Below are 25,732 nucleotides of genomic sequence, written 5' to 3' on the forward strand. Positions count from 1 at the left end.
ACATGCCACAGTAGCCCATCTCCGGGGTACAAGCTTTCTCAGGTTTTTGTAAAACAGGATTTGATGTTTACATGTCAACACAAAATAAATACTTCAGTATCCCGAGTAACGGAATATTGATGTAAACGTGGTCAGTGGCTTTAACGTAGATCCAATCTTGGGATTTGTCAACCAGCAGCAAAGATACAAATAAATTATATATTTGAAATCCAAAAGATTAGGAACTGTGAACCACATTCCCTTTTACTACAAATTGCAATGGCAACTAACACTGTTCTCAACCAGCAAGCCAAAGGTAGACATTAAACACAGTATTACAAAACACAAGGAGGCACTTTTAAAGGTACAATATTTTATTGTTTTACAAGTAATGCAGGGTAGCATGAGCAGCAGCAACTCTCTGTCCGACGCAAAAGCATACAGTGGAAGCTTAAAGTGTCAGCAACAACTCAGAATTGTTATCCAAAGGATGAATCTACCATTGCAATTCTGTTGATAGATGATTAGTACAAAGGATTTCAAAATCAGAACGCAGTTCAGATGACTGTAAAAAAATGTACATGACATTGCATCCCAGTAGCTGTTCCCTTGTGGTGGGGTTCCTTTAGCAGGTTGTCAGTTTTTAGCAGGTGGGGATATGCTTGGTTCAGAGATGCCAACGTCACTACGGTCCTTGAGAGCATCTCCGCTATCAAAAAGGTATAACCTCCCCAGTGGTGTGGCAGGTTTGGGAGTAGACAGTTTTGCCATTCTCATACACCGATTTGTAACTATATTGGGATGAGAATTGGCTGTTCAAAGATGCTGCCTTGAACGCTGCTGGAGCTGACACATTGGGTGCTTTCATTGTCACCGTCAGACCCAAAATCCTGAGAAACATCACTGCTGCTAAAATCCATGTTGCTTGAGGAGTTGAACAGGAGGGCCAAGGCCTGTGGCTCCTGCCGAGGCAAGGTGGCCTGTGGCTCCTGCCGAGGCAAGGGCGCCTGTGGCTCCTGCCGAGGCAAGGGCGCCTGTGGCTCCTGCCGAGGCAAGGGCGCCTGTGGCTCCTGCCGAGGCAAGGGCGCCTGTGGCTCCTGCCGAGGCAAGGGCGCCTGTGGCTCCTGCCGAGGCAAGGGCGCCTGTGGCTCCTGCCGAGGCAAGGGCGCCTGTGGCTCCTGCCGAGGCAAGGGCGCCTGTGGCTCCTGCCGAGGCAAGGGCGCCTGTGGCTCCTGCCGAGGCAAGGGCGCCTGTGGCTCCTGCCGAGGCAAGGGCGCCTGTGGCTCCTGCCGAGGCAAGGGCGCCTGTGGCTCCTGCCGAGGCTTTTGAACCAGATTCCGCACTTGATGAGGCAAAGTGGCCGGTTGCTTCACCTAAGGTATTTGGGCTAGTCGTGGCGCTTGATGAAGCACTGTGGCCAATTGCTTCAGCTACGATATTTGGGCCAGTCGTGACACTTGCTGAGGCATTATGGGTTGCTGCTTCTGCTGAGGAACGGGAGTCGGATACTTCACCCAAGGCATTTGTGCCAATCGTGAATTTTGATGAAGCATTGTGGCCAGTTGCTTCCCCTAAAGGTATTTGGGCCAGTCGTGACACTTGCTGAGGCATTGTGGGTGGCTGCTTCCGAGGCATTACGGGTGGCCGCTTGCGTGGCACTGTGTCCAGTTGCTTCCGCTGCCGAGGCATGGTGGCCAGTTGCTTCCGAGGCACTGTGGCCATTTGCTTCACCTAAGGTATTTGGGCCAGTCCTGACGCTTGTTGAAGCATTGTGGCCAGTTGCTTCACCTAAGGTATTTGGGCCAGTCGTGACGCTTGCTGAGGCATTATGAGTGGCCGCTTCCGAGGCATTACGGGTGGCCGCTTGCGTGGCACTGTGTCTAGTTGCTTCCGCTGCCGAGGCACCGTGGCCAGCTGCTTCACCTAAGGTATTTGGGCCAGTCGTAGCGCTTGATGAAGCATTGTGGCCAGTTGCTTCAGCTAAGGTATTTGGGCCAGTCGTGACACTTGAAGCATTGTGGCCAGTTGCTTCACCTAAGGTATTTGGGCCAGTCGTGACACTAGCTGAGGCATTGTGGGTGGCTGCTTCCGAGGCATTACGGGTGGCCGCTTGCGTGGCACTGTGTCCAGTTGCTTCCGCTGCCGAGGCATGGTGGCCAATTGCTTCCGAGGCACTGTGGCCATTTGCTTCACCTAAGGTATTTGAGCCAGTCGTGAGGCTTGTTGTAGCATTGTAGCCAGTTGCTTCACCTAAGGTATTTGGGCCAGTCGTGACGCTTGCTGAGGCATTATGGGTTGCCGCTTGCGCGGCACTGTGTCCAGTTGCTTCCGCTGCCGAGGCACTGTGGCCAGCTGCTTCACCTAAGGTATTTGGGCCAGTCGTGGCGCTTGATGAAGCATTGTGGCACGTTGCTTCAGCTAAGGTATTTGGGCCAGTTGTGATGCTTGCTGAGGCATTGTGGGTGACTGCTTCTGCTGCTGAGGCACGGGATCCGGTTGCTCCACCTAAGGTATTTGCGCCAGTCGTGACGCTTGCTGAGGCATTACGGGTGGCTGCTTCACCTGCCGAGGCACGGGAGCCGGTAGCTTCCGCTGCATTGTGGCCAGTTCTTTTTAATTGATTTTGGGGAATATATCTATAATTACCTACAAAAGAAAAGAAAAAGTTTCAAATCGTAAAATGCCAGCATTTGAAGTTCTGCCATTTATACAGTGTTACTTTTACTGAATTAAATGTGCAGAACAAAACATACCTTTAGGTGGAGGATAACAGGTTATCCCTCCAATTAGCAGGCAACAAATCCAAGAAATTCTAAATAAAAATAAAAACATCCTAGTCAGTTAAATACACCTACCTGTAAAACATGGAAGACAAGGGAAACAAACTAGAGCCATACAACTTACCTCAAAGACATTTCAAAACTCACTGCCATTATTCTCATCAAAACCTCAGTATTCAGAACTAATAGTAGCCAGAAGCCTTACCAGGAGATCCCTGATATTGTATCTGATTGTCTTTTTTGCTGCGCCTTACAAAGGAATCCTAGACCCTTCTAATCTGGCTGGTTAATTAGGTACACCTGCAAGCCACTGAACATAATTTCCATTGGTCCAATTTCCCAATTGAGATTAGGTTCGCTTGATTTCATTCAGCTGGTGTGCTGGAGGGTTTGCGCATCATGGACAAATCCAATGGTTTTAAAGAGTGAACTCTACCTACCCATTGCACTGGGTGAGCTTAATCAAGTGCACCTTTATTTCATGCTAATTAAGATCCTGCCAGGGGCTTTTGCAGGTGCAACCTCAGTGGTCCGGTAGAAGTGTGTTGTGCAAAGATATATTTTAGATTTTTCAAAGTAGCCTCACTTTGCCTTGATTACAGATTTGCACACTCTTGGCATTCTCTCAACCAGCTTCATCTGGAATGATTTTCCAACAGTCTTGAAGGAGTTCCCACATTTGCTGAGCACTTGTTGGCTGCTTTTCCTTCACTCTATGGTCCAACTCATGCCAAACCATCTCAATTGGGTTGAGGTCGGGTGATTATGGAGGCCAGGTCATCTGATGCAGCACTCCATCACTCTCCTTCTTGGTCAAATAGACCTTACACAGTCTGGAGGTGTGTTGGGTCATTGTCCTATTGAAAAACAAACGATAGTCCCACTAAGCGCAAACCAGATGGGATGGCGTATAGCTACAGAATGTTGTGGTAGCCAGTGTACCTTGAATTCTAAATATATCACAGACCGTGTCACCAGCAAAGCACCCCCACACCATTACACCTCATCCTCCATGATTCATGGTGGAAACCAGACATGCGGAGATCATCCGTTCACCTACGGGGGTTGGTCTTGTTTTGGTTACTACATGATTCCATATGTGACTCACCACCTGGATTCGGTCTTATGTAGTAAAATGTGAAATGGTGTTTTTTTACATCTGCTAAAAGTAGAGACTCAGAGCTACAAAATGGTATATCATACACAGCATTTGAGGAACAATGGGAAAGTACTTCTGCTTTGAAAGTTGATCAACATTTAATCTCACTTTTGAGAAAATCCCCTTTGAATGTTTTGGTATCTAGTTTAGAGCTCTTCTTTGTCTACACCCATTCAGCATCGTTCACACCCTCTTAATAAGCTTTAGCCCCACCCATCTTGTTTCGCTTTCAGAGCACACACTTGACGCTCTGGCCGATGATTTGTTTACCTCTGGGTAACATGAAAACAGCCTAACCAGTTCTGCTGAAAACAATTTCATGACGCTTTCTTGCAGACGTTTACTGACACCGGCCATATTCAACGGGTGTTGTACACACGTCACGTAGCGTTAGCTAACGAGCCAGCCAGCTAACGTTAGCTAGTTAAACAACAATGAACAAAGTGGCAACAATGCCACAGTGCTGGGAGCTAACCAACCAGGTCCAATGTTAGCTAGCTAACATTAGGCTCTAACTAGACAAGCAAACGGCTCTGGGAAACAAATAATAACGTCAGCTAGGGAACCAGCCAGCTAACAGTACACTTTAGCTTGAAATGAAACCACTTTGTCAAAATTAGAAATGTGTCATATCTGAAAATGTAGTTAGCTAATGCTAGACTATAAACATGCATCATGGACGCGTCTCCCTGTCAGGAATGCCATACCACGGTTGCACGGTTTGAAGATGTAATCCGGAGACAGGTGTTTTCTCCATCTCTTTAGCTATCATACTCCAATTCCACTGAAAACGGAGAGCAACACTTATGCAGCTCCACTATACAAAACTTTTTTTTTTAAAGCGGCGTTCGACAGGATTACCAAAACAGACTGACGAGCACAAATAGACAGACAACTTCAATATGGCAGACCAATCCGAACTCCTCTCTCTGCATGTCCAGCCCACTCATTATCTCAGACAATCATGGCTAGTGAGAAGTTTGCTTACTTTTACTGTGGCTTAACCAGCAAGGCTCATAATTTAACAATTGTATTTGTATTTACAGATGGCATACATGTTTGTTATTAAGGCACATGAATGTTCGCAAGTTCGAGAAGGAATTTCTGCCAAGAAACGCATTTTGATTTTTACGTTCAAACGGCTCTCCTGTGAAGTCGTGACTTGCGACATACGCCTAGTTTCCTGAATCGGGTCACATATGTGTTATTTCATAGTTTTGATGTCTTCACTATTATTCTACAATGTAGAAAATAGTAAAAATAAAGAAAACCCTTGAATGAGTAGGTGTGTCCAAATTTGAGTGCTACTGCATGGTAGACAAGAGATTGTCTGACAACACAGAATTTACATATTTTACATAAAAGCAGACCATTGAATGCATATACAATTTCGTCACGTGTCATGAGTCTTTAGCCAAACAGGCAGTCGACTACAGCAGGCAAATGTGTTCATTTGTGTCAATGTTTGTGAATGAGTTCCATGTGACACATTATGCTAGCTAAGCTTCCCTGCTAGTTCCTTGCCGGCTTCATCATTGGAACTGGATGGATCCATTTAAGGTCTGAGTTCTCATACTATGTAGTTAGATGATTTCACCAAACAAATCTTGGTTTAGAAAAATGTACTTGTTCTTATTTTTTTTATTTTACCTTTATTTAACCAGTTAGGTCAGTTGAGAACAAGTTCTCATTTACAACTGCGACCTGGCCAAGATAAAGCAAAGCAGTGCGACAAAAACAACCACACAGATACACATGGGATAAACAAACGTACATTCAACACAATAGAAAATCTGTATACAGTGTGTGCAAATTAAGTAAGGAGGTACGGCAATAAATAGGCCAATAGTGGCAAAGTAGTTAAAATTTAGCAATTTACACTGGAGTGATATATGTCCAGATGAGGATGTGCAAGTTGAAATACTGGTGTGCAAAAGAGCAGAAAAACAAAAACAAATATGGGGATGAGGTAGGTAGTTGGTTGGATGGGCTATTTACAGATGGGCTGTGTACAGCTGCAGCGATCGGTAAGCTGCTCTGACAGCTGACGCTTAAAGTTAGTGAGAGAGACATAAGTCTCCAACTTCAGTGATTTTTGCAATTCGTTCCAGTCATTGGTAGCAGAGAACTGGAAGGAAAGGTGGCCAAAGCAGGTGTTGGCTTTGGGGATGACCAGTGAAATATACCTGCTGGAGCGCGTGCTAGTGGTAGGTGTTGCTATGGTGACCAGTGAGTTGAGATAAGGCGGAGCTATACCTAGCAAAGACTTATAGATGACCTGGAGCCAGTGGGTTTGGCGACGAATATGTAGCGAGGACCAGCCAACGAGAGCATACAGGTCTCAGTGGTGGGTAGTATATGGGGCTTTGGTGACAAAACGGATGGCACTGTGATAGACTGCATCCAATTTGCTGAGTAGAGTGTTGGAGGCTATTTTGTAAATGACATCACCGAAGTCAAGGATCGGTAGGATAGTCAGTTTTACGAGGGTATGCTTGGCAGCATGAGTGAAGGAGGCTTTGTTGACATTCTGTTGTCTGTTTGGGAATATCTTTGTGTATTGATAGGTTAAACCGTTCCAGGCATTGTAAAAATCAAGTACACTGAATCCATTTTTTAAGACCCTGTGGTACGATAAATGGACTTGCAGGAGGAATGAGCTATAGGTTAAAAATCTATTGACGCTCATGTGAATCAATAAAGGAAACAACAAAAAAATTATAAATTTAAGCTATAAATTCTATCCATCTTCTTACAAAAGCATTTGTGACGTCTGAACGGTTTGGCCTACAAACTATTATGACCAATATGGAAAGGGGAGACTCACGAACATGGTTCCGTTTTGCTCTACGACCCCAACAAGTTTCACAGACTCATCTGAAGGTAACCCATACAAACTAATGGAAGTATGGAGGTAGTTGTACCAACATACATAAAGGGTTAAATATGTGCCATCACCTAGATATTGGACATACGTCAAAACTTTGCCATTTATAAAAAGGTGTTATTCAATGTGTTTCTGTGGGCTATAGTAGCAAAGGCAAAATTCTATATTGCGATTAAATGTTGATACCTAAAGTGTCCCAAAAATTCATACAGCTAATTGATCATGGTTTGAACGTTTAAAAGATGTTAGCTTAGTACTCTCCCTAAGGCTCAGACTGACATTGAAGAATAAGTCTGGATTGTCAACACAGTGTACATATGTCAAGTAGTCCAAAAGTTTTGGGTGACATCTTATGCTAGCTAAACTTCCATGATAGTGCCTACCAGCTTCCTCTTTGGAACTTAATGGACCCATTTAAGGGCTGAATTCTCATACTACGCAGTTAGATTAATAATTGGTTAAGAAAAATGTACAAGGCTGAAGACAGTCTATACAGAATATATTTGTTAATTGATAGGTTAAACCGTTCCAGGCCTCGTAAAAATCAAATACACTGGATCCATTCTATAGGAGCCTGAGGTACAATAAATGGATGAGGAGGAATGGGCTACAGGTGAAGAGTATTGAGGCACGTCAATGTAAAAGGCCCCATCAAAATCCTGTTGCAGCCCATTCAAAACGTTCTAGCTTCGTCTCAATCCACTGCATCCACCTGTCGCCTGCATCCACCTGTACACCTGGGCCAGAGCTCCTGACCTAGCTGGTCCTTGAGCATTTCATAGTCACCACTCCCCCTGTTGATGAAGAGCAGGATGTGCCCCTTCACCTCTGACTGGTACAGACCCACTGCTGTCTGTGTGAGAGAGAAAGAGAAAAATAAAAAGAGAGAGAGCGAGTGACGAAGAGAAAGACAGAGGTGTGGGAAATTGATATCAAAATAGGCATGTGACAGTACATTAACTGTCTGTAGGTATAGTCTGGTTATATGACTGAACATGAAAGGCTAATAATACAAAGATGTGATGCCAAGGTGTAGTTTTAACAAGTAACAAGTTGCAGTTTTAACAAGTGTAAATTTGCTGTCCAGGTATTTGTAATGCGAGTCAAGCAGGTGATTTCTGATGGAAATTTTGGACGGTTGCTTCTGCCGAGTCATTGTGGACGGTTGCTTCTGCTGAAGAGGCATGCGAGCCCGCTCCTTTTGTTGCTGGGACATAGGAGCAGGTTCCTTTTAATGAAGTGTGGAGAATATATCTATAATTTAACAAAGACAAAAAACAAAGACAAAAAGTTCAAAATAGTAAAATTCCAGAATTTGAAGTCATTGGAACTATACAAAAGCTGTTTTTTTTCAACTTAATTAGTTTGTGTATAACAAACAGCTTTAGGTGTAGGATCACAGGTTGTCCCTCCAATGAATAGATCAATTGAAGGTCAGCATTCTCATAATATGCAGTTAGTGAATGATTTCAGCAACAGTACTTGGTTTAGAAAAATGTAGATGTTCAAAGACGATCTGTTGCGTGTAGAGAATATTTCAGTTAATTGACATATTCCCAACCAATTGTGTTTTTTGTTCGTTTCTTGAGTTGTTTGGAACTTATTTTTTTTACTTATTTTGTACATAATGTTGCCGCTACCATCTCTCATGACCAAAAATAACTTCTGGACATCAGAACTGCGATTACTCACCACGGACTGGCAGAATCCTTTTTTTTTCTTTAACAAATCCGACAAGCCCGACGTGAATGACATACTGCTTTTCCGGGAACAGGCCCAGATCCCCGTGATTTGTGTGAAGAGAAGGTGGAGAAAAAGTGGCCAGAGGCTGGTCTGCCTTCTGAGAATTAGTAGGCGATCGAATAAACCCCCACTTCCTTCCATTCTGCTAGCAAACGTGCAGTCTTTGTAAAGTAAAATAGATGACCTACGCGGAAGATTAAACAACCAACGGGACATTCAAAACTGTAATATCTTATGCTTTACGGAGTCGTGGCTGAACGACGACATTATCAACATACAGCTGGCTATCCGGCAGGATAGAACAGCGGCGTCAGGTAAGACAAGGGGCGGTGGACTATATATTTTTGTAAATAACAACTGGTGCACGATATCTAAGGAAGTCTCGAGCTATTGCCCTCCTGAGGTAGAATATCTCACGATAAGCTGTAGACCACACTATCTACCTAGAGAGTTTTCATCTGTATTTTTTGTAGCTGTCTACATACCAACACGGACTGAGGCTGGCACTAAGACCGCATTGAATGAACTGTATTCTGCCATAAGCAAACAGGAAAACGCTCACCTGGAGATGGCGCACCTAGTAGCCGGGGACTTGAATGCAGGGAAACTTAAATCCATCTTACCAAATTTCTATCAGCATGTTAAATGTGCAACCAGAGGGAAAGAAACTCTGGACCACCTTTACTCCACACACAGAGACGCATACAAAACTCTCCCTCACCCGCCATTTGGCAAATCTGACCATAATTCTATCCTCCTGATTCCTGCTTACAAGCAAAAATTTAAGCAGGACACACCAGTGACATGATCAATAAAAAAGTGATCAGATGAAGCAGCTGCTAAGCTACCGGACTGTTTTACTAGCACAGACTGGAATATGTTCCGGAATTCCTCCAATGACATTGAGGAGTACACCACGTCTGTCATTGGCTACATCAATAAGTGCATCAATGACGTCATCCCCACAGTGATCGTACGCACATACCCCAACCAGAAGCCATGGACTACAGGCAACATCTGCACTGAGCTAAAGGCTAGAGGTGCCGCTTTCAAGGAGCGGGACGCTAACCCGGAAGCTTATAATAAATCCCGCTATGCCCTCCGACAAACCATCAAACAGGCAAAGCATCAATACAGGACTAAGATCAAATCGTAGTACACCGGCTCTGACGCTCGTCGGATGTGGCAGGGCTTGCAAACCTTTACAGACTATAAAGGGAAACACAGCCGAGAGCTGCCCAGTGACACGAGTCTACCAGATGAGCTAAACTACTTCTATGCTCGCTTCGAGGCAAATAACACTGAAACACGCATGAGAGCAAAAGCTGTTCAGGAAGACTGTGTGATCACGCTCTCTGCAGCCGATGAGTAAGACCTTTAAACAGGTCAACATTCACAAGATCGCAGGGCTTGACGGATTACCAGGACATGTACTGCAAGCAGGTGCTGACCAACTGGCAAGTGTCTTCACTGACATTTTCAACCTCTCCCTGTCCGTAATACCAACATGTTTAAAGCAGACCACCATAGTCCCTGTGCTCAAGAACACTAAGGTAACCTGCCTAAATGACTACCGACCCGTAGCACTTACGTCTGTAGCTATGAAGTGCTTTGAAAGGCAGGTCATGGCTCACATCAACACCATTATCCCAGAAACCCTAGACCCACTCCAATTTGCATACCGCCCTAACAGATCCACAGATGATGCAATTTTATTGCACTCCACACTGCCCTTTCCCACCTGGACAAAAGAACACCCATGTGAGAATGCTATTCTTTGACTACAGCTCAGCGTTCAACACCATAGTGCCCTCTAAACTCATCAATAAGCTAAGGACCCTGGGACTAAACACTTCCCTCTGCAACTGGATCCTGGACTTCCTGACTGGCTGCCCGCAGGTGGTAAGGGTAGGTAACAACACATCCACCACACTGATCCTCAACACAGGGGGCCATCAGGGGTGCGTGCCCAGTCCCCTCCTGTACTCCCTGTTCACTCATGACTGCATGGCCAGGCACGACTCCAACACCATCATTAAGTTTGTCGACGACACAACAGTGGTAGGCCTGACCACCGACAACGGCGAGACAGCCTATAGGGAGGAGGTCAGAGACCATGCCATGTGGTGCAAGGACAACAACCATTCCCTCAACGTGATCAAGACAAAGGAGATGATTGTGGACTACAGGAAAGAGAGGACCGAGCATTCCCCTATTCTCATCGACGGGGCTGTACTGGAGCAGGTTGAGAGCTTCAAGTTCCTTGGTGTCCAAATCACCAACAAACTAACATGGTCCAAGCACACCAAGACAGTCGTGAAGCGGGCACGACAAAACCTATTCCCCCTCAGGAGACTGAAAAGATTTGGCATGGGTCCTCATATTCTCAAAATGTTCTACAGCTGCACCATCGAGAGTATCCTGACTGGTTGCATCACTGCCCGGTATGGCAACTGCTCAGCCTCCAACTGCAAGGCACTACAGAGGGTAGCGTGAACGGCCTAGTACATCACTGGGGCCAAGCTTCCTGCCATCCAGGGCCTCTATACCAGGCGGTGTCAGTTGTGTCAGGCCTTAAAAATTGTCAAAGACTCCAGCCACCCTAGTCATAGACTGTTTTCTCTGCTACCGCATGGCAAGCGGTACCGGAGCGCCAACTCTAGGTCCAAGAGGCTTTTAAACAGCGTCTACCCCCAAGGCATAAGATCCAGAACATCTAATCAAACGGCTACCCAGACTATTTGCATCCCCCCCTTTACACCGCTGCTACTTTCTATGGTTATCATCTATGCATAGTCACTTTAATAACTCCACCTACATGTACATATTACCTCAACTAACCGGTGCACCTGCACATTGACTCTGTACCCCCCTGTATATAGTCTCGCTATTGTTATTTTACTGCTGCTCTTTAATTACTTGTTACTTTTATTTCTTATTCTTATTCATATTTGTTTTTAACTGCATTGTTGTTTAGGGGCTCGTAAGTAAGTGTTTCACTGTAAGGTCTACACCTGTATTCGGTGCAATTGACTAATAAAATTTGATTTGATTCCTACCTATAACTACATCTAAAGTATGAACATACTGTATGAGTAAGGTCTGACATTTCCCCACTGGACATTGACCATGTTAACATGAGCACAGCAGTCTGGATTGTAGCTCATATCCCACATACGGTCTTATTCGGGATGAGCTCTTTACATGCATTTTGATATCCCGCTCATGAGTATCCCTGTATCCATGAATAAACAGAATATTCCTCATTTAAGTGTATGGGTTAAATGGAATAGTAACTGAAATATGGACACTGACGGCAGGACTATGCACGCGAGAGGGTAGCTCCAGGTCATCTATAAATCTATGCTAGGTTAAGCTCCGCCTTATCTCAGCTCAATGGTCACGATAACAACACCCACCCGTAGCACACGCTCCAGCAGGTATATCTCACTGGTCGTCCCCAAAGCCAACACCTCCTTTGGCCGCCTTTCCTTCCAGTTCTCTGCTGCCAATGACTGGAATGAATTGCAAAAATCGCTGAAGTTGGAGACCTATATTTCCCTCACTAACTTTAAACATCAGCTATCTGAGCAGCTTACCGATCGCTGCAGCTGTTCACAGCCCATCTGTAAATAGCCCATCCAATCTACCTACCGCATCCCCATATTGTTTATATTTACTTTTCTGCACACCAGTATTTCTACTTGCACATCCTCATCTGCTCATCTATCACTCCAGTGTTAATTTGCTAGAGTGGGGTAACATCTCACAGCAAGAACTGGCAAATCTGGTACAGTCCATGAGGAGATGCACTGCAGTACTTAATGCAGCAGGTGGCCACACCAGATTCTGACTGTTACTTTTGATTTTGTCTCCCCCTTTGTTCAGGGACACATAATTCCATTTCTGTTAGTCATGTCTATGGAACTTGTTCAGTTTGTCTCAGTTGTAGAATCTTATGTTCATACAAATATTTACACGTTAAGTTTGCTGAAAATAAACAGGTGACAGTGAGAGGAAGTTTCTTTTTTGCAGAGTTTATTAACTTCAGTTGCAGTGAAATGATAAAAATGTATCTTTACATTGTCTTGGGAACAGGAGTGGATATATATTTCTATCAGCGTCTCAGGGAAAATGCGAATGGACGTGTAATGTGCAAGCAGACAGCATTTCAACCACATAAAATACACACCCAAGACTAACTGAAGTAACAATTCTCAGCTTTCCATTTCCTTAAAATCTGTCAGAATTACATTTGGCACAGGACCAATGTTTCCACTGTGTTCTAGCATGCTACCTGGTCCTTAATTTTACCTGTTAAGATTACTAATGCATTCATTCTATCAACGTAAGACATTTGTGAGCACTACTTTAGTCTTCTGAGGCAACAAGTTATGACAGAAGAGAAGCTGCATGTATGAAACTATAGTTGACAAATGGCCTACCTAATGTAAGCAGAAACCTGTCTAAATTAGGGGTGAAAGTAGCCATTAAGCTCAGTTATGGTGGATCAAACTGAGCAGGTAGCCCACTTTAAATTGATTTGTTTGAGAGTCAGACAACCATGAGATACGAAACGGAGCCTGTGCATACCACAAAAACAGAATTCAGAGGTTTACATGCCACAGTAGCCCATCTCCGGGGTACAAGCTTTCTCAGGTTTTTGTAAAACAGGATTTGATGTTTACATGTCAACACAAAATAAATACTTCAGTATCCCGAGTAACGGAATATTGATGTAAACGTGGTCAGTGGCTTTAACGTAGATCCAATCTTGGGATTTGTCAACCAGCAGCAAAGATACAAATAAATTATATATTTGAAATCCAAAAGATTAGGAACTGTGAACCACATTCCCTTTTACTACAAATTGCAATGGCAACTAACACTGTTCTCAACCAGCAAGCCAAAGGTAGACATTAAACACAGTATTTCAAAACACAAGGAGGCACTTTTAAAGGTACAATATTTTATTGTTTTACAAGTAATGCAGGGTAGCATGAGCAGCAGCAACTCTCTGTCCGACGCAAAAGCATACAGTGGAAGCTTAAAGTGTCAGCAACAACTCAGAATTGTTATCCAAAGGATGAATCTACCATTGCAATTCTGTTGATAGATGATTAGTACAAAGGATTTCAAAATCAGAACGCAGTTCAGATGACTGTAAAAAAATGTACATGACATTGCATCCCAGTAGCTGTTCCCTTGTGGTGGGGTTCCTTTAGCAGGTTGTCAGTTTTTAGCAGGTGGGGATATGCTTGGTTCAGAGATGCCAACGTCACTACGGTCCTTGAGAGCATCTCCGCTATCAAAAAGGTATAACCTCCCCAGTGGTGTGGCAGGTTTGGGAGTAGACAGTTTTGCCATTCTCATACACCGATTTGTAACTATATTGGGATGAGAATTGGCTGTTCAAAGATGCTGCCTTGAACGCTGCTGGAGCTGACACATTGGGTGCTTTCATTGTCACCGTCAGACCCAAAATCCTGAGAAACATCACTGCTGCTAAAATCCATGTTGCTTGAGGAGTTGGCCCTCCTGTTCAAGGCCTGTGGCTCCTGCCGAGGCAAGGGCGCCTGTGGCTCCTGCCGAGGCAAGGGCGCCTGTGGCTCCTGCCGAGGCAAGGGCGCCTGTGGCTCCTGCCGAGGCAAGGGCGCCTGTGGCTCCTGCCGAGGCAAGGGCGCCTGTGGCTCCTGCCGAGGCAAGGTGGCCTGTGGCTCCTGCCGAGGCAAGGGCGCCTGTGGCTCCTGCCGAGGCAAGGGCGCCTGTGGCTCCTGCCGAGGCAAGGTGGCCTGTGGCTCCTGCCGAGGCAAGGTGGCCTGTGGCTCCTGCCGAGGCAAGGTGGCCTGTGGCTCCTGCCGAGGCAAGGTGGCCTGTGGCTCCTGCCGAGGCAAGGTGGCCTGTGGCTCCTGCCGAGGCAAGGTGGCCTGTGGCTCCTGCCGAGGCAAGGTGGCCTGTGGCTCCTGCCGAGGCAAGGGCGCCTGTGGCTCCTGCCGAGGCAAGGGCGCCTGTGGCTCCTGCCGAGGCAAGGGCGCCTGTGGCTCCTGCCGAGGCAAGGGCGCCTGTGGCTCCTGCCGAGGCAAGGGCGCCTGTGGCTCCTGCCGAGGCAAGGGCGCCTGTGGCTCCTGCCGAGGCAAGGGCGCCTGTGGCTCCTGCCGAGGCAAGGGCGCCTGTGGCTCCTGCCGAGGCAAGGGCGCCTGTGGCTCCTGCCGAGGCAAGGGCGCCTGTGGCTCCTGCCGAGGCAAGGGCCCCTGTGGCTCCTGCCGAGGCAAGGGCCCCTGTGGCTCCTGCCGAGGCAAGGGCACCTGTGGCTCCTGCCGAGGCTTTTGAACCAGATTCCGCACTTGATGAGGCAAAGTGGCCGGTTGCTTCACCTAAGGTATTTGGGCTAGTCGTGGCGCTTGATGAAGCACTGTGGCCAATTGCTTCAGCTACGGTATTTGGGCCAGTCGTGACACTTGCTGAGGCATTATGGGTTGCTGCTTCTGCTGAGGAACGGGAGTCGGATACTTCACCCAAGGCATTTGTGCCAATCGTGAATTTTGATGAAGCATTGTGGCCAGTTGCTTCCCCTAAGGTATTTGGGCCAGTCGTGACACTTGCTGAGGCATTGTGGGTGGCTGCTTCCGAGGCATTACGGGTGGCCGCTTGCGTGGCACTGTGTCCAGTTGCTTCCGCTGCCGAGGCATGGTGGCCAGTTGCTTCCGAGGCACTGTGGCCATTTGCTTCACCTAAGGTATTTGGGCCAGTCCTGACGCTTGTTGAAGCATTGTGGCCAGTTGCTTCACCTAAGGTATTTGGGCCAGTCGTGACGCTTGCTGAGGCATTATGAGTGGCCGCTTCCGAGGCATTACGGGTGGCCGCTTGCGTGGCACTGTGTCTAGTTGCTTCCGCTGCCGAGGCACCGTGGCCAGCTGCTTCACCTAAGGTATTTGGGCCAGTCGTAGCGCTTGATGAAGCATTGTGGCCAGTTGCTTCAGCTAAGGTATTTGGGCCAGTCGTGACACTAGCTGAGGCATTGTGGGTGGCTGCTTCCGAGGCATTACGGGTGGCCGCTTGCGTGGCACTGTGTCCAGTTGCTTCCGCTGCCGAGGCATGGTGGCCAATTGCTTCCGAGGCACTGTGGCCATTTGCTTCACCTAAGGTATTTGAGCCAGTCGTGAGGCTTGTTGTAGCATTGTAGCCAGTTGCTTCACCTAAGGTATTTGGGCCAGTCGTGACGCTTGCTGAGGCATTATGGGTTGCCGCTTGCGCGGCACTGTGTCCAGTTGCTTCCGCTGCCGAGGCACTGTGGCCAGCTGCTTCACCTAAGGTATTTGGGCCAGTCGTGGCGCTTGATGAAGCATTGTGGCACGTTGCTTCAGCTAAGGTATTTGGGCCAGTTGTGATGCTTGCTGAGGCATTGTGGGTGACTGCTTCTGCTGCTGAGGCACGGGATCCGGTTGCTCCACCTAAGGTATTTGCGCCAGTCGTGACGCTTGCTGAGGCATTACGGGTGGCTGCTTCACCTGCCGAGGCACGGGAGCCGGTAGCTTCCGCTGCATTGTGGCCAGTTCTTTTTAATTGATTTTGGGGAATATATCTATAATTACCTACAAAAGAAAAGAAAAAGTTTCAAATCGTAAAATGCCAGCATTTGAAGTTCTGCCATTTATACAGTGTTACTTTTACTGAATTAAATGTGCAGAACAAAACATACCTTTAGGTGGAGGATAACAGGTTATCCCTCCAATTAGCAGGCAACAAATCCAAGAAATTCTAAATAAAAATAAAAACATCCTAGTCAGTTAAATACACCTACCTGTAAAACATGGAAGACAAGGGAAACAAACTAGAGCCATACAACTTACCTCAAAGACATTTCAAAACTCACTGCCATTATTCTCATCAAAACCTCAGTATTCAGAACTAATAGTAGCCAGAAGCCTTACCAGGAGATCCCTGATATTGTATCTGTTTGTCTTTTTTGCTGCGCCTTACAAAGGAATCCTAGACCCTTCTAATCTGGCTGGTTAATTAGGTACACCTGCAAGCCACTGAACATAATTTCCATTGGTCCAATTTCCCAATTGAGATTAGGTTCGCTTGATTTCATTCAGCTGGTGTGCTGGAGGGTTTGCGCATCATGGACAAATCCAATGGTTTTAAAGAGTGAACTCTACCTACCCATTGCACTGGGTGAGCTTAATCAAGTGCACCTTTATTTCATGCTAATTAAGATCCTGCCAGGGGCTTTTGCAGGTGCAACCTCAGTGGTCCGGTAGAAGTGTGTTGTGCAAAGATATATTTTAGATTTTTCAAAGTAGCCTCACTTTGCCTTGATTACAGATTTGCACACTCTTGGCATTCTCTCAACCAGCTTCATCTGGAATGATTTTCCAACAGTCTTGAAGGAGTTCCCACATTTGCTGAGCACTTGTTGGCTGCTTTTCCTTCACTCTATGGTCCAACTCATGCCAAACCATCTCAATTGGGTTGAGGTCGGGTGATTATGGAGGCCAGGTCATCTGATGCAGCACTCCATCACTCTCCTTCTTGGTCAAATAGACCTTACACAGTCTGGAGGTGTGTTGGGTCATTGTCCTATTGAAAAACAAACGATAGTCCCACTAAGCGCAAACCAGATGGGATGGCGTATAGCTACAGAATGTTGTGGTAGCCAGTGTACCTTGAATTCTAAATATATCACAGACCGTGTCACCAGCAAAGCACCCCCACACCATTACACCTCATCCTCCATGATTCATGGTGGAAACCAGACATGCGGAGATCATCCGTTCACCTACGGGGGTTGGTCTTGTTTTGGTTACTACATGATTCCATATGTGACTCACCACCTGGATTCGGTCTTATGTAGTAAAATGTGAAATGGTGTTTTTTTACATCTGCTAAAAGTAGAGACTCAGAGCTACAAAATGGTATATCATACACAGCATTTGAGGAACAATGGGAAAGTACTTCTGCTTTGAAAGTTGATCAACATTTAATCTCACTTTTGAGAAAATCCCCTTTGAATGTTTTGGTATCTAGTTTAGAGCTCTTCTTTGTCTACACCCATTCAGCATCGTTCACACCCTCTTAATAAGCTTTAGCCCCACCCATCTTGTTTCGCTTTCAGAGCACACACTTGACGCTCTGGCCGATGATTTGTTTACCTCTGGGTAACATGAAAACAGCCTAACCAGTTCTGCTGAAAACAATTTCATGACGCTTTCTTGCAGACGTTTACTGACACCGGCCATATTCAACGGGTGTTGTACACACGTCACGTAGCGTTAGCTAACGAGCCAGCCAGCTAACGTTAGCTAGTTAAACAACAATGAACAAAGTGGCAACAATGCCACAGTGCTGGGAGCTAACCAACCAGGTCCAATGTTAGCTAGCTAACATTAGGCTCTAACTAGACAAGCAAACGGCTCTGGGAAACAAATAATAACGTCAGCTAGGGAACCAGCCAGCTAACAGTACACTTTAGCTTGAAATGAAACCACTTTGTCAAAATTAGAAATGTGTCATATCTGAAAATGTAGTTAGCTAATGCTAGACTATAAACATGCATCATGGACGCGTCTCCCTGTCAGGAATGCCATACCACGGTTGCACGGTTTGAAGATGTAATCCGGAGACAGGTGTTTTCTCCATCTCTTTAGCTATCATACTCCAATTCCACTGAAAACGGAGAGCAACACTTATGCAGCTCCACTATACAAAACTTTTTTTTTTAAAGCGGCGTTCGACAGGATTACCAAAACAGACTGACGAGCACAAATAGACAGACAACTTCAATATGGCAGACCAATCCGAACTCCTCTCTCTGCATGTCCAGCCCACTCATTATCTCAGACAATCATGGCTAGTGAGAAGTTTGCTTACTTTTACTGTGGCTTAACCAGCAAGGCTCATAATTTAACAATTGTATTTGTATTTACAGATGGCATACATGTTTGTTATTAAGGCACATGAATGTTCGCAAGTTCGAGAAGGAATTTCTGCCAAGAAACGCATTTTGATTTTTACGTTCAAACGGCTCTCCTGTGAAGTCGTGACTTGCGACATACGCCTAGTTTCCTGAATCGGGTCACATATGTGTTATTTCATAGTTTTGATGTCTTCACTATTATTCTACAATGTAGAAAATAGTAAAAATAAAGAAAACCCTTGAATGAGTAGGTGTGTCCAAATTTGAGTGCTACTGCATGGTAGACAAGAGATTGTCTGACAACACAGAATTTACATATTTTACATAAAAGCAGACCATTGAATGCATATACAATTTCGTCACGTGTCATGAGTCTTTAGCCAAACAGGCAGTCGACTACAGCAGGCAAATGTGTTCATTTGTGTCAATGTTTGTGAATGAGTTCCATGTGACACATTATGCTAGCTAAGCTTCCCTGCTAGTTCCTTGCCGGCTTCATCATTGGAACTGGATGGATCCATTTAAGGTCTGAGTTCTCATACTATGTAGTTAGATGATTTCACCAAACAAATCTTGGTTTAGAAAAATGTACTTGTTCTTATTTTTTTTATTTTACCTTTATTTAACCAGTTAGGTCAGTTGAGAACAAGTTCTCATTTACAACTGCGACCTGGCCAAGATAAAGCAAAGCAGTGCGACAAAAACAACCACACAGATACACATGGGATAAACAAACGTACATTCAACACAATAGAAAATCTGTATACAGTGTGTGCAAATTAAGTAAGGAGGTACGGCAATAAATAGGCCAATAGTGGCAAAGTAGTTAAAATTTAGCAATTTACACTGGAGTGATATATGTCCAGATGAGGATGTGCAAGTTGAAATACTGGTGTGCAAAAGAGCAGAAAAACAAAAACAAATATGGGGATGAGGTAGGTAGTTGGTTGGATGGGCTATTTACAGATGGGCTGTGTACAGCTGCAGCGATCGGTAAGCTGCTCTGACAGCTGACGCTTAAAGTTAGTGAGAGAGACATAAGTCTCCAACTTCAGTGATTTTTGCAATTCGTTCCAGTCATTGGTAGCAGAGAACTGGAAGGAAAGGTGGCCAAAGCAGGTGTTGGCTTTGGGGATGACCAGTGAAATATACCTGCTGGAGCGCGTGCTAGTGGTAGGTGTTGCTATGGTGACCAGTGAGTTGAGATAAGGCGGAGCTATACCTAGCAAAGACTTATAGATGACCTGGAGCCAGTGGGTTTGGCGACGAATATGTAGCGAGGACCAGCCAACGAGAGCATACAGGTCTCAGTGGTGGGTAGTATATGGGGCTTTGGTGACAAAACGGATGGCACTGTGATAGACTGCATCCAATTTGCTGAGTAGAGTGTTGGAGGCTATTTTGTAAATGACATCACCGAAGTCAAGGATCGGTAGGATAGTCAGTTTTACGAGGGTATGCTTGGCAGCATGAGTGAAGGAGGCTTTGTTGACATTCTGTTGTCTGTTTGGGAATATCTTTGTGTATTGATAGGTTAAACCGTTCCAGGCATTGTAAAAATCAAGTACACTGAATCCATTTTTTAAGACCCTGTGGTACGATAAATGGACTTGCAGGAGGAATGAGCTATAGGTTAAAAATCTATTGACGCTCATGTGAATCAATAAAGGAAACAACAAAAAAATTATAAATTTAAGCTATAAATTCTATCCATCTTCTTACAAAAGCATTTGTGACGTCTGAACGGTTTGGCCTACAAACTATTATGACCAATATGGAAAGGGGAGACTCACGAACATGGTTCCGTTTTGCTCTACGACCCCAACAAGTTTCACAGACTCATCTGAAGGTAACCCATACAAACTAATGGAAGTATGGAGGTAGTTGTACCAACATACATAAAGGGTTAAATATGTGCCATCACCTAGATATTGGACATACGTCAAAACTTTGCCATTTATAAAAAGGTGTTATTCAATGTGTTTCTGTGGGCTATAGTAGCAAAGGCAAAATTCTATATTGCGATTAAATGTTGATACCTAAAGTGTCCCAAAAATTCATACAGCTAATTGATCATGGTTTGAACGTTTAAAAGATGTTAGCTTAGTACTCTCCCTAAGGCTCAGACTGACATTGAAGAATAAGTCTGGATTGTCAACACAGTGTACATATGTCAAGTAGTCCAAAAGTTTTGGGTGACATCTTATGCTAGCTAAACTTCCATGATAGTGCCTACCAGCTTCCTCTTTGGAACTTAATGGACCCATTTAAGGGCTGAATTCTCATACTACGCAGTTAGATTAATAATTGGTTAAGAAAAATGTACAAGGCTGAAGACAGTCTATACAGAATATATTTGTTAATTGATAGGTTAAACCGTTCCAGGCCTCGTAAAAATCAAATACACTGGATCCATTCTATAGGAGCCTGAGGTACAATAAATGGATGAGGAGGAATGGGCTACAGGTGAAGAGTATTGAGGCACGTCAATGTAAAAGGCCCCATCAAAATCCTGTTGCAGCCCATTCAAAACGTTCTAGCTTCGTCTCAATCCACTGCATCCACCTGTCGCCTGCATCCACCTGTACACCTGGGCCAGAGCTCCTGACCTAGCTGGTCCTTGAGCATTTCATAGTCACCACTCCCCCTGTTGATGAAGAGCAGGATGTGCCCCTTCACCTCTGACTGGTACAGACCCACTGCTGTCTGTGTGAGAGAGAAAGAGAAAAATAAAAAGAGAGAGAGCGAGTGACGAAGAGAAAGACAGAGGTGTGGGAAATTGATATCAAAATAGGCATGTGACAGTACATTAACTGTCTGTAGGTATAGTCTGGTTATATGACTGAACATGAAAGGCTAATAATACAAAGATGTGATGCCAAGGTGTAGTTTTAACAAGTAACAAGTTGCAGTTTTAACAAGTGTAAATTTGCTGTCCAGGTATTTGTAATGCGAGTCAAGCAGGTGATTTCTGATGGAAATTTTGGACGGTTGCTTCTGCCGAGTCATTGTGGACGGTTGCTTCTGCTGAAGAGGCATGCGAGCCCGCTCCTTTTGTTGCTGGGACATAGGAGCAGGTTCCTTTTAATGAAGTGTGGAGAATATATCTATAATTTAACAAAGACAAAAAACAAAGACAAAAAGTTCAAAATAGTAAAATTCCAGAATTTGAAGTCATTGGAACTATACAAAAGCTGTTTTTTTTCAACTTAATTAGTTTGTGTATAACAAACAGCTTTAGGTGTAGGATCACAGGTTGTCCCTCCAATGAATAGATCAATTGAAGGTCAGCATTCTCATAATATGCAGTTAGTGAATGATTTCAGCAACAGTACTTGGTTTAGAAAAATGTAGATGTTCAAAGACGATCTGTTGCGTGTAGAGAATATTTCAGTTAATTGACATATTCCCAACCAATTGTGTTTTTTGTTCGTTTCTTGAGTTGTTTGGAACTTATTTTTTTTACTTATTTTGTACATAATGTTGCCGCTACCATCTCTCATGACCAAAAATAACTTCTGGACATCAGAACTGCGATTACTCACCACGGACTGGCAGAATCCTTTTTTTTTCTTTAACAAATCCGACAAGCCCGACGTGAATGACATACTGCTTTTCCGGGAACAGGCCCAGATCCCCGTGATTTGTGTGAAGAGAAGGTGGAGAAAAAGTGGCCAGAGGCTGGTCTGCCTTCTGAGAATTAGTAGGCGATCGAATAAACCCCCACTTCCTTCCATTCTGCTAGCAAACGTGCAGTCTTTGTAAAGTAAAATAGATGACCTACGCGGAAGATTAAACAACCAACGGGACATTCAAAACTGTAATATCTTATGCTTTACGGAGTCGTGGCTGAACGACGACATTATCAACATACAGCTGGCTATCCGGCAGGATAGAACAGCGGCGTCAGGTAAGACAAGGGGCGGTGGACTATATATTTTTGTAAATAACAACTGGTGCACGATATCTAAGGAAGTCTCGAGCTATTGCCCTCCTGAGGTAGAATATCTCACGATAAGCTGTAGACCACACTATCTACCTAGAGAGTTTTCATCTGTATTTTTTGTAGCTGTCTACATACCAACACGGACTGAGGCTGGCACTAAGACCGCATTGAATGAACTGTATTCTGCCATAAGCAAACAGGAAAACGCTCACCTGGAGATGGCGCACCTAGTAGCCGGGGACTTGAATGCAGGGAAACTTAAATCCATCTTACCAAATTTCTATCAGCATGTTAAATGTGCAACCAGAGGGAAAGAAACTCTGGACCACCTTTACTCCACACACAGAGACGCATACAAAACTCTCCCTCACCCGCCATTTGGCAAATCTGACCATAATTCTATCCTCCTGATTCCTGCTTACAAGCAAAAATTTAAGCAGGACACACCAGTGACATGATCAATAAAAAAGTGATCAGATGAAGCAGCTGCTAAGCTACCGGACTGTTTTACTAGCACAGACTGGAATATGTTCCGGAATTCCTCCAATGACATTGAGGAGTACACCACGTCTGTCATTGGCTACATCAATAAGTGCATCAATGACGTCATCCCCACAGTGATCGTACGCACATACCCCAACCAGAAGCCATGGACTACAGGCAACATCTGCACTGAGCTAAAGGCTAGAGGTGCCGCTTTCAAGGAGCGGGACGCTAACCCGGAAGCTTATAATAAATCCCGCTATGCCCTCCGACAAACCATCAAACAGGCAAAGCATCAATACAGGACTAAGATCAAATCGTAGTACACCGGCTCTGACGCTCGTCGGATGTGGCAGGGCTTGCAAACCTTTACAGACTATAAAGGGAAACACAGCCGAGAGCTGCCCAGTGACACGAGTCTACCAGATGAGCTAAACTACTTCTATGCTCGCTTCGAGGCAAATAACACTGAAACACGCATGAGAGCAAAAGCTGTTCAGGAAGACTGTGTGATCACGCTCTCTGCAGCCGATGAGTAAGACCTTTAAACAGGTCAACATTCACAAGATCGCAGGGCTTGACGGATTACCAGGACATGTACTGCAAGCAGGTGCTGACCAACTGGCAAGTGTCTTCACTGACATTTTCAACCTCTCCCTGTCCGTAATACCAACATGTTTAAAGCAGACCACCATAGTCCCTGTGCTCAAGAACACTAAGGTAACCTGCCTAAATGACTACCGACCCGTAGCACTTACGTCTGTAGCTATGAAGTGCTTTGAAAGGCAGGTCATGGCTCACATCAACACCATTATCCCAGAAACCCTAGACCCACTCCAATTTGCATACCGCCCTAACAGATCCACAGATGATGCAATTTTATTGCACTCCACACTGCCCTTTCCCACCTGGACAAAAGAACACCCATGTGAGAATGCTATTCTTTGACTACAGCTCAGCGTTCAACACCATAGTGCCCTCTAAACTCATCAATAAGCTAAGGACCCTGGGACTAAACACTTCCCTCTGCAACTGGATCCTGGACTTCCTGACTGGCTGCCCGCAGGTGGTAAGGGTAGGTAACAACACATCCACCACACTGATCCTCAACACAGGGGGCCATCAGGGGTGCGTGCCCAGTCCCCTCCTGTACTCCCTGTTCACTCATGACTGCATGGCCAGGCACGACTCCAACACCATCATTAAGTTTGTCGACGACACAACAGTGGTAGGCCTGACCACCGACAACGGCGAGACAGCCTATAGGGAGGAGGTCAGAGACCATGCCATGTGGTGCAAGGACAACAACCATTCCCTCAACGTGATCAAGACAAAGGAGATGATTGTGGACTACAGGAAAGAGAGGACCGAGCATTCCCCTATTCTCATCGACGGGGCTGTACTGGAGCAGGTTGAGAGCTTCAAGTTCCTTGGTGTCCAAATCACCAACAAACTAACATGGTCCAAGCACACCAAGACAGTCGTGAAGCGGGCACGACAAAACCTATTCCCCCTCAGGAGACTGAAAAGATTTGGCATGGGTCCTCATATTCTCAAAATGTTCTACAGCTGCACCATCGAGAGTATCCTGACTGGTTGCATCACTGCCCGGTATGGCAACTGCTCAGCCTCCAACTGCAAGGCACTACAGAGGGTAGCGTGAACGGCCTAGTACATCACTGGGGCCAAGCTTCCTGCCATCCAGGGCCTCTATACCAGGCGGTGTCAGTTGTGTCAGGCCTTAAAAATTGTCAAAGACTCCAGCCACCCTAGTCATAGACTGTTTTCTCTGCTACCGCATGGCAAGCGGTACCGGAGCGCCAACTCTAGGTCCAAGAGGCTTTTAAACAGCGTCTACCCCCAAGGCATAAGATCCAGAACATCTAATCAAACGGCTACCCAGACTATTTGCATCCCCCCCTTTACACCGCTGCTACTTTCTATGGTTATCATCTATGCATAGTCACTTTAATAACTCCACCTACATGTACATATTACCTCAACTAACCGGTGCACCTGCACATTGACTCTGTACCCCCCTGTATATAGTCTCGCTATTGTTATTTTACTGCTGCTCTTTAATTACTTGTTACTTTTATTTCTTATTCTTATTCATATTTGTTTTTAACTGCATTGTTGTTTAGGGGCTCGTAAGTAAGTGTTTCACTGTAAGGTCTACACCTGTATTCGGTGCAATTGACTAATAAAATTTGATTTGATTCCTACCTATAACTACATCTAAAGTATGAACATACTGTATGAGTAAGGTCTGACATTTCCCCACTGGACATTGACCATGTTAACATGAGCACAGCAGTCTGGATTGTAGCTCATATCCCACATACGGTCTTATTCGGGATGAGCTCTTTACATGCATTTTGATATCCCGCTCATGAGTATCCCTGTATCCATGAATAAACAGAATATTCCTCATTTAAGTGTATGGGTTAAATGGAATAGTAACTGAAATATGGACACTGACGGCAGGACTATGCACGCGAGAGGGTAGCTCCAGGTCATCTATAAATCTATGCTAGGTTAAGCTCCGCCTTATCTCAGCTCAATGGTCACGATAACAACACCCACCCGTAGCACACGCTCCAGCAGGTATATCTCACTGGTCGTCCCCAAAGCCAACACCTCCTTTGGCCGCCTTTCCTTCCAGTTCTCTGCTGCCAATGACTGGAATGAATTGCAAAAATCGCTGAAGTTGGAGACCTATATTTCCCTCACTAACTTTAAACATCAGCTATCTGAGCAGCTTACCGATCGCTGCAGCTGTTCACAGCCCATCTGTAAATAGCCCATCCAATCTACCTACCGCATCCCCATATTG

The 25,732-nt window shown here is 45.2% G+C and overlaps 2 protein-coding genes across 3 annotated transcripts; both read right to left on the reverse strand.

Annotated features, from left to right (window-relative positions):
• Positions 1-335: 335 nt before the first annotated feature.
• LOC139567888 (Golgi-associated RAB2B interactor protein 3-like) lies at positions 336-3,040 on the reverse strand. 2 transcript variants are annotated; one of them, XM_071389492.1, is made up of 4 exons: positions 2,884-3,040; positions 2,733-2,791; positions 2,014-2,625; positions 336-1,959 (listed from the first exon to the last, which is right to left on the reverse strand). In XM_071389492.1, the coding sequence occupies exon 4, from the start codon at positions 1,699-1,701 to the stop codon at positions 889-891; it is 813 nt and encodes a 270-aa protein (XP_071245593.1). In that variant the 5' UTR covers positions 1,702-1,959; positions 2,014-2,625; positions 2,733-2,791; positions 2,884-3,040; the 3' UTR covers positions 336-888. The 2 variants fall into 2 exon arrangements, with proteins under 2 accessions (XP_071245593.1, XP_071245592.1); XM_071389491.1 differs by having other exon boundaries at positions 1,178-2,625.
• Positions 3,041-13,500: 10,460 nt separating this feature from the next.
• Positions 13,501-16,515, reverse strand: LOC139567889 (pneumococcal serine-rich repeat protein-like). The gene is made up of 3 exons (XM_071389493.1): positions 16,399-16,515; positions 16,248-16,306; positions 13,501-16,140 (listed from the first exon to the last, which is right to left on the reverse strand). Exons 1-3 carry the CDS (start codon positions 16,434-16,436, stop codon positions 14,054-14,056), a joined length of 2,184 nt encoding a protein of 727 aa, XP_071245594.1. The 5' UTR covers positions 16,437-16,515; the 3' UTR covers positions 13,501-14,053.
• Positions 16,516-25,732: the final 9,217 nt, after the last annotated feature.

Source organism: Salvelinus alpinus, chromosome 2 (genome assembly GCF_045679555.1).
Source record: "Salvelinus alpinus chromosome 2, SLU_Salpinus.1, whole genome shotgun sequence".
In the NCBI taxonomy this organism is placed as follows: Eukaryota; Metazoa; Chordata; class Actinopteri; order Salmoniformes; family Salmonidae; genus Salvelinus; species Salvelinus alpinus.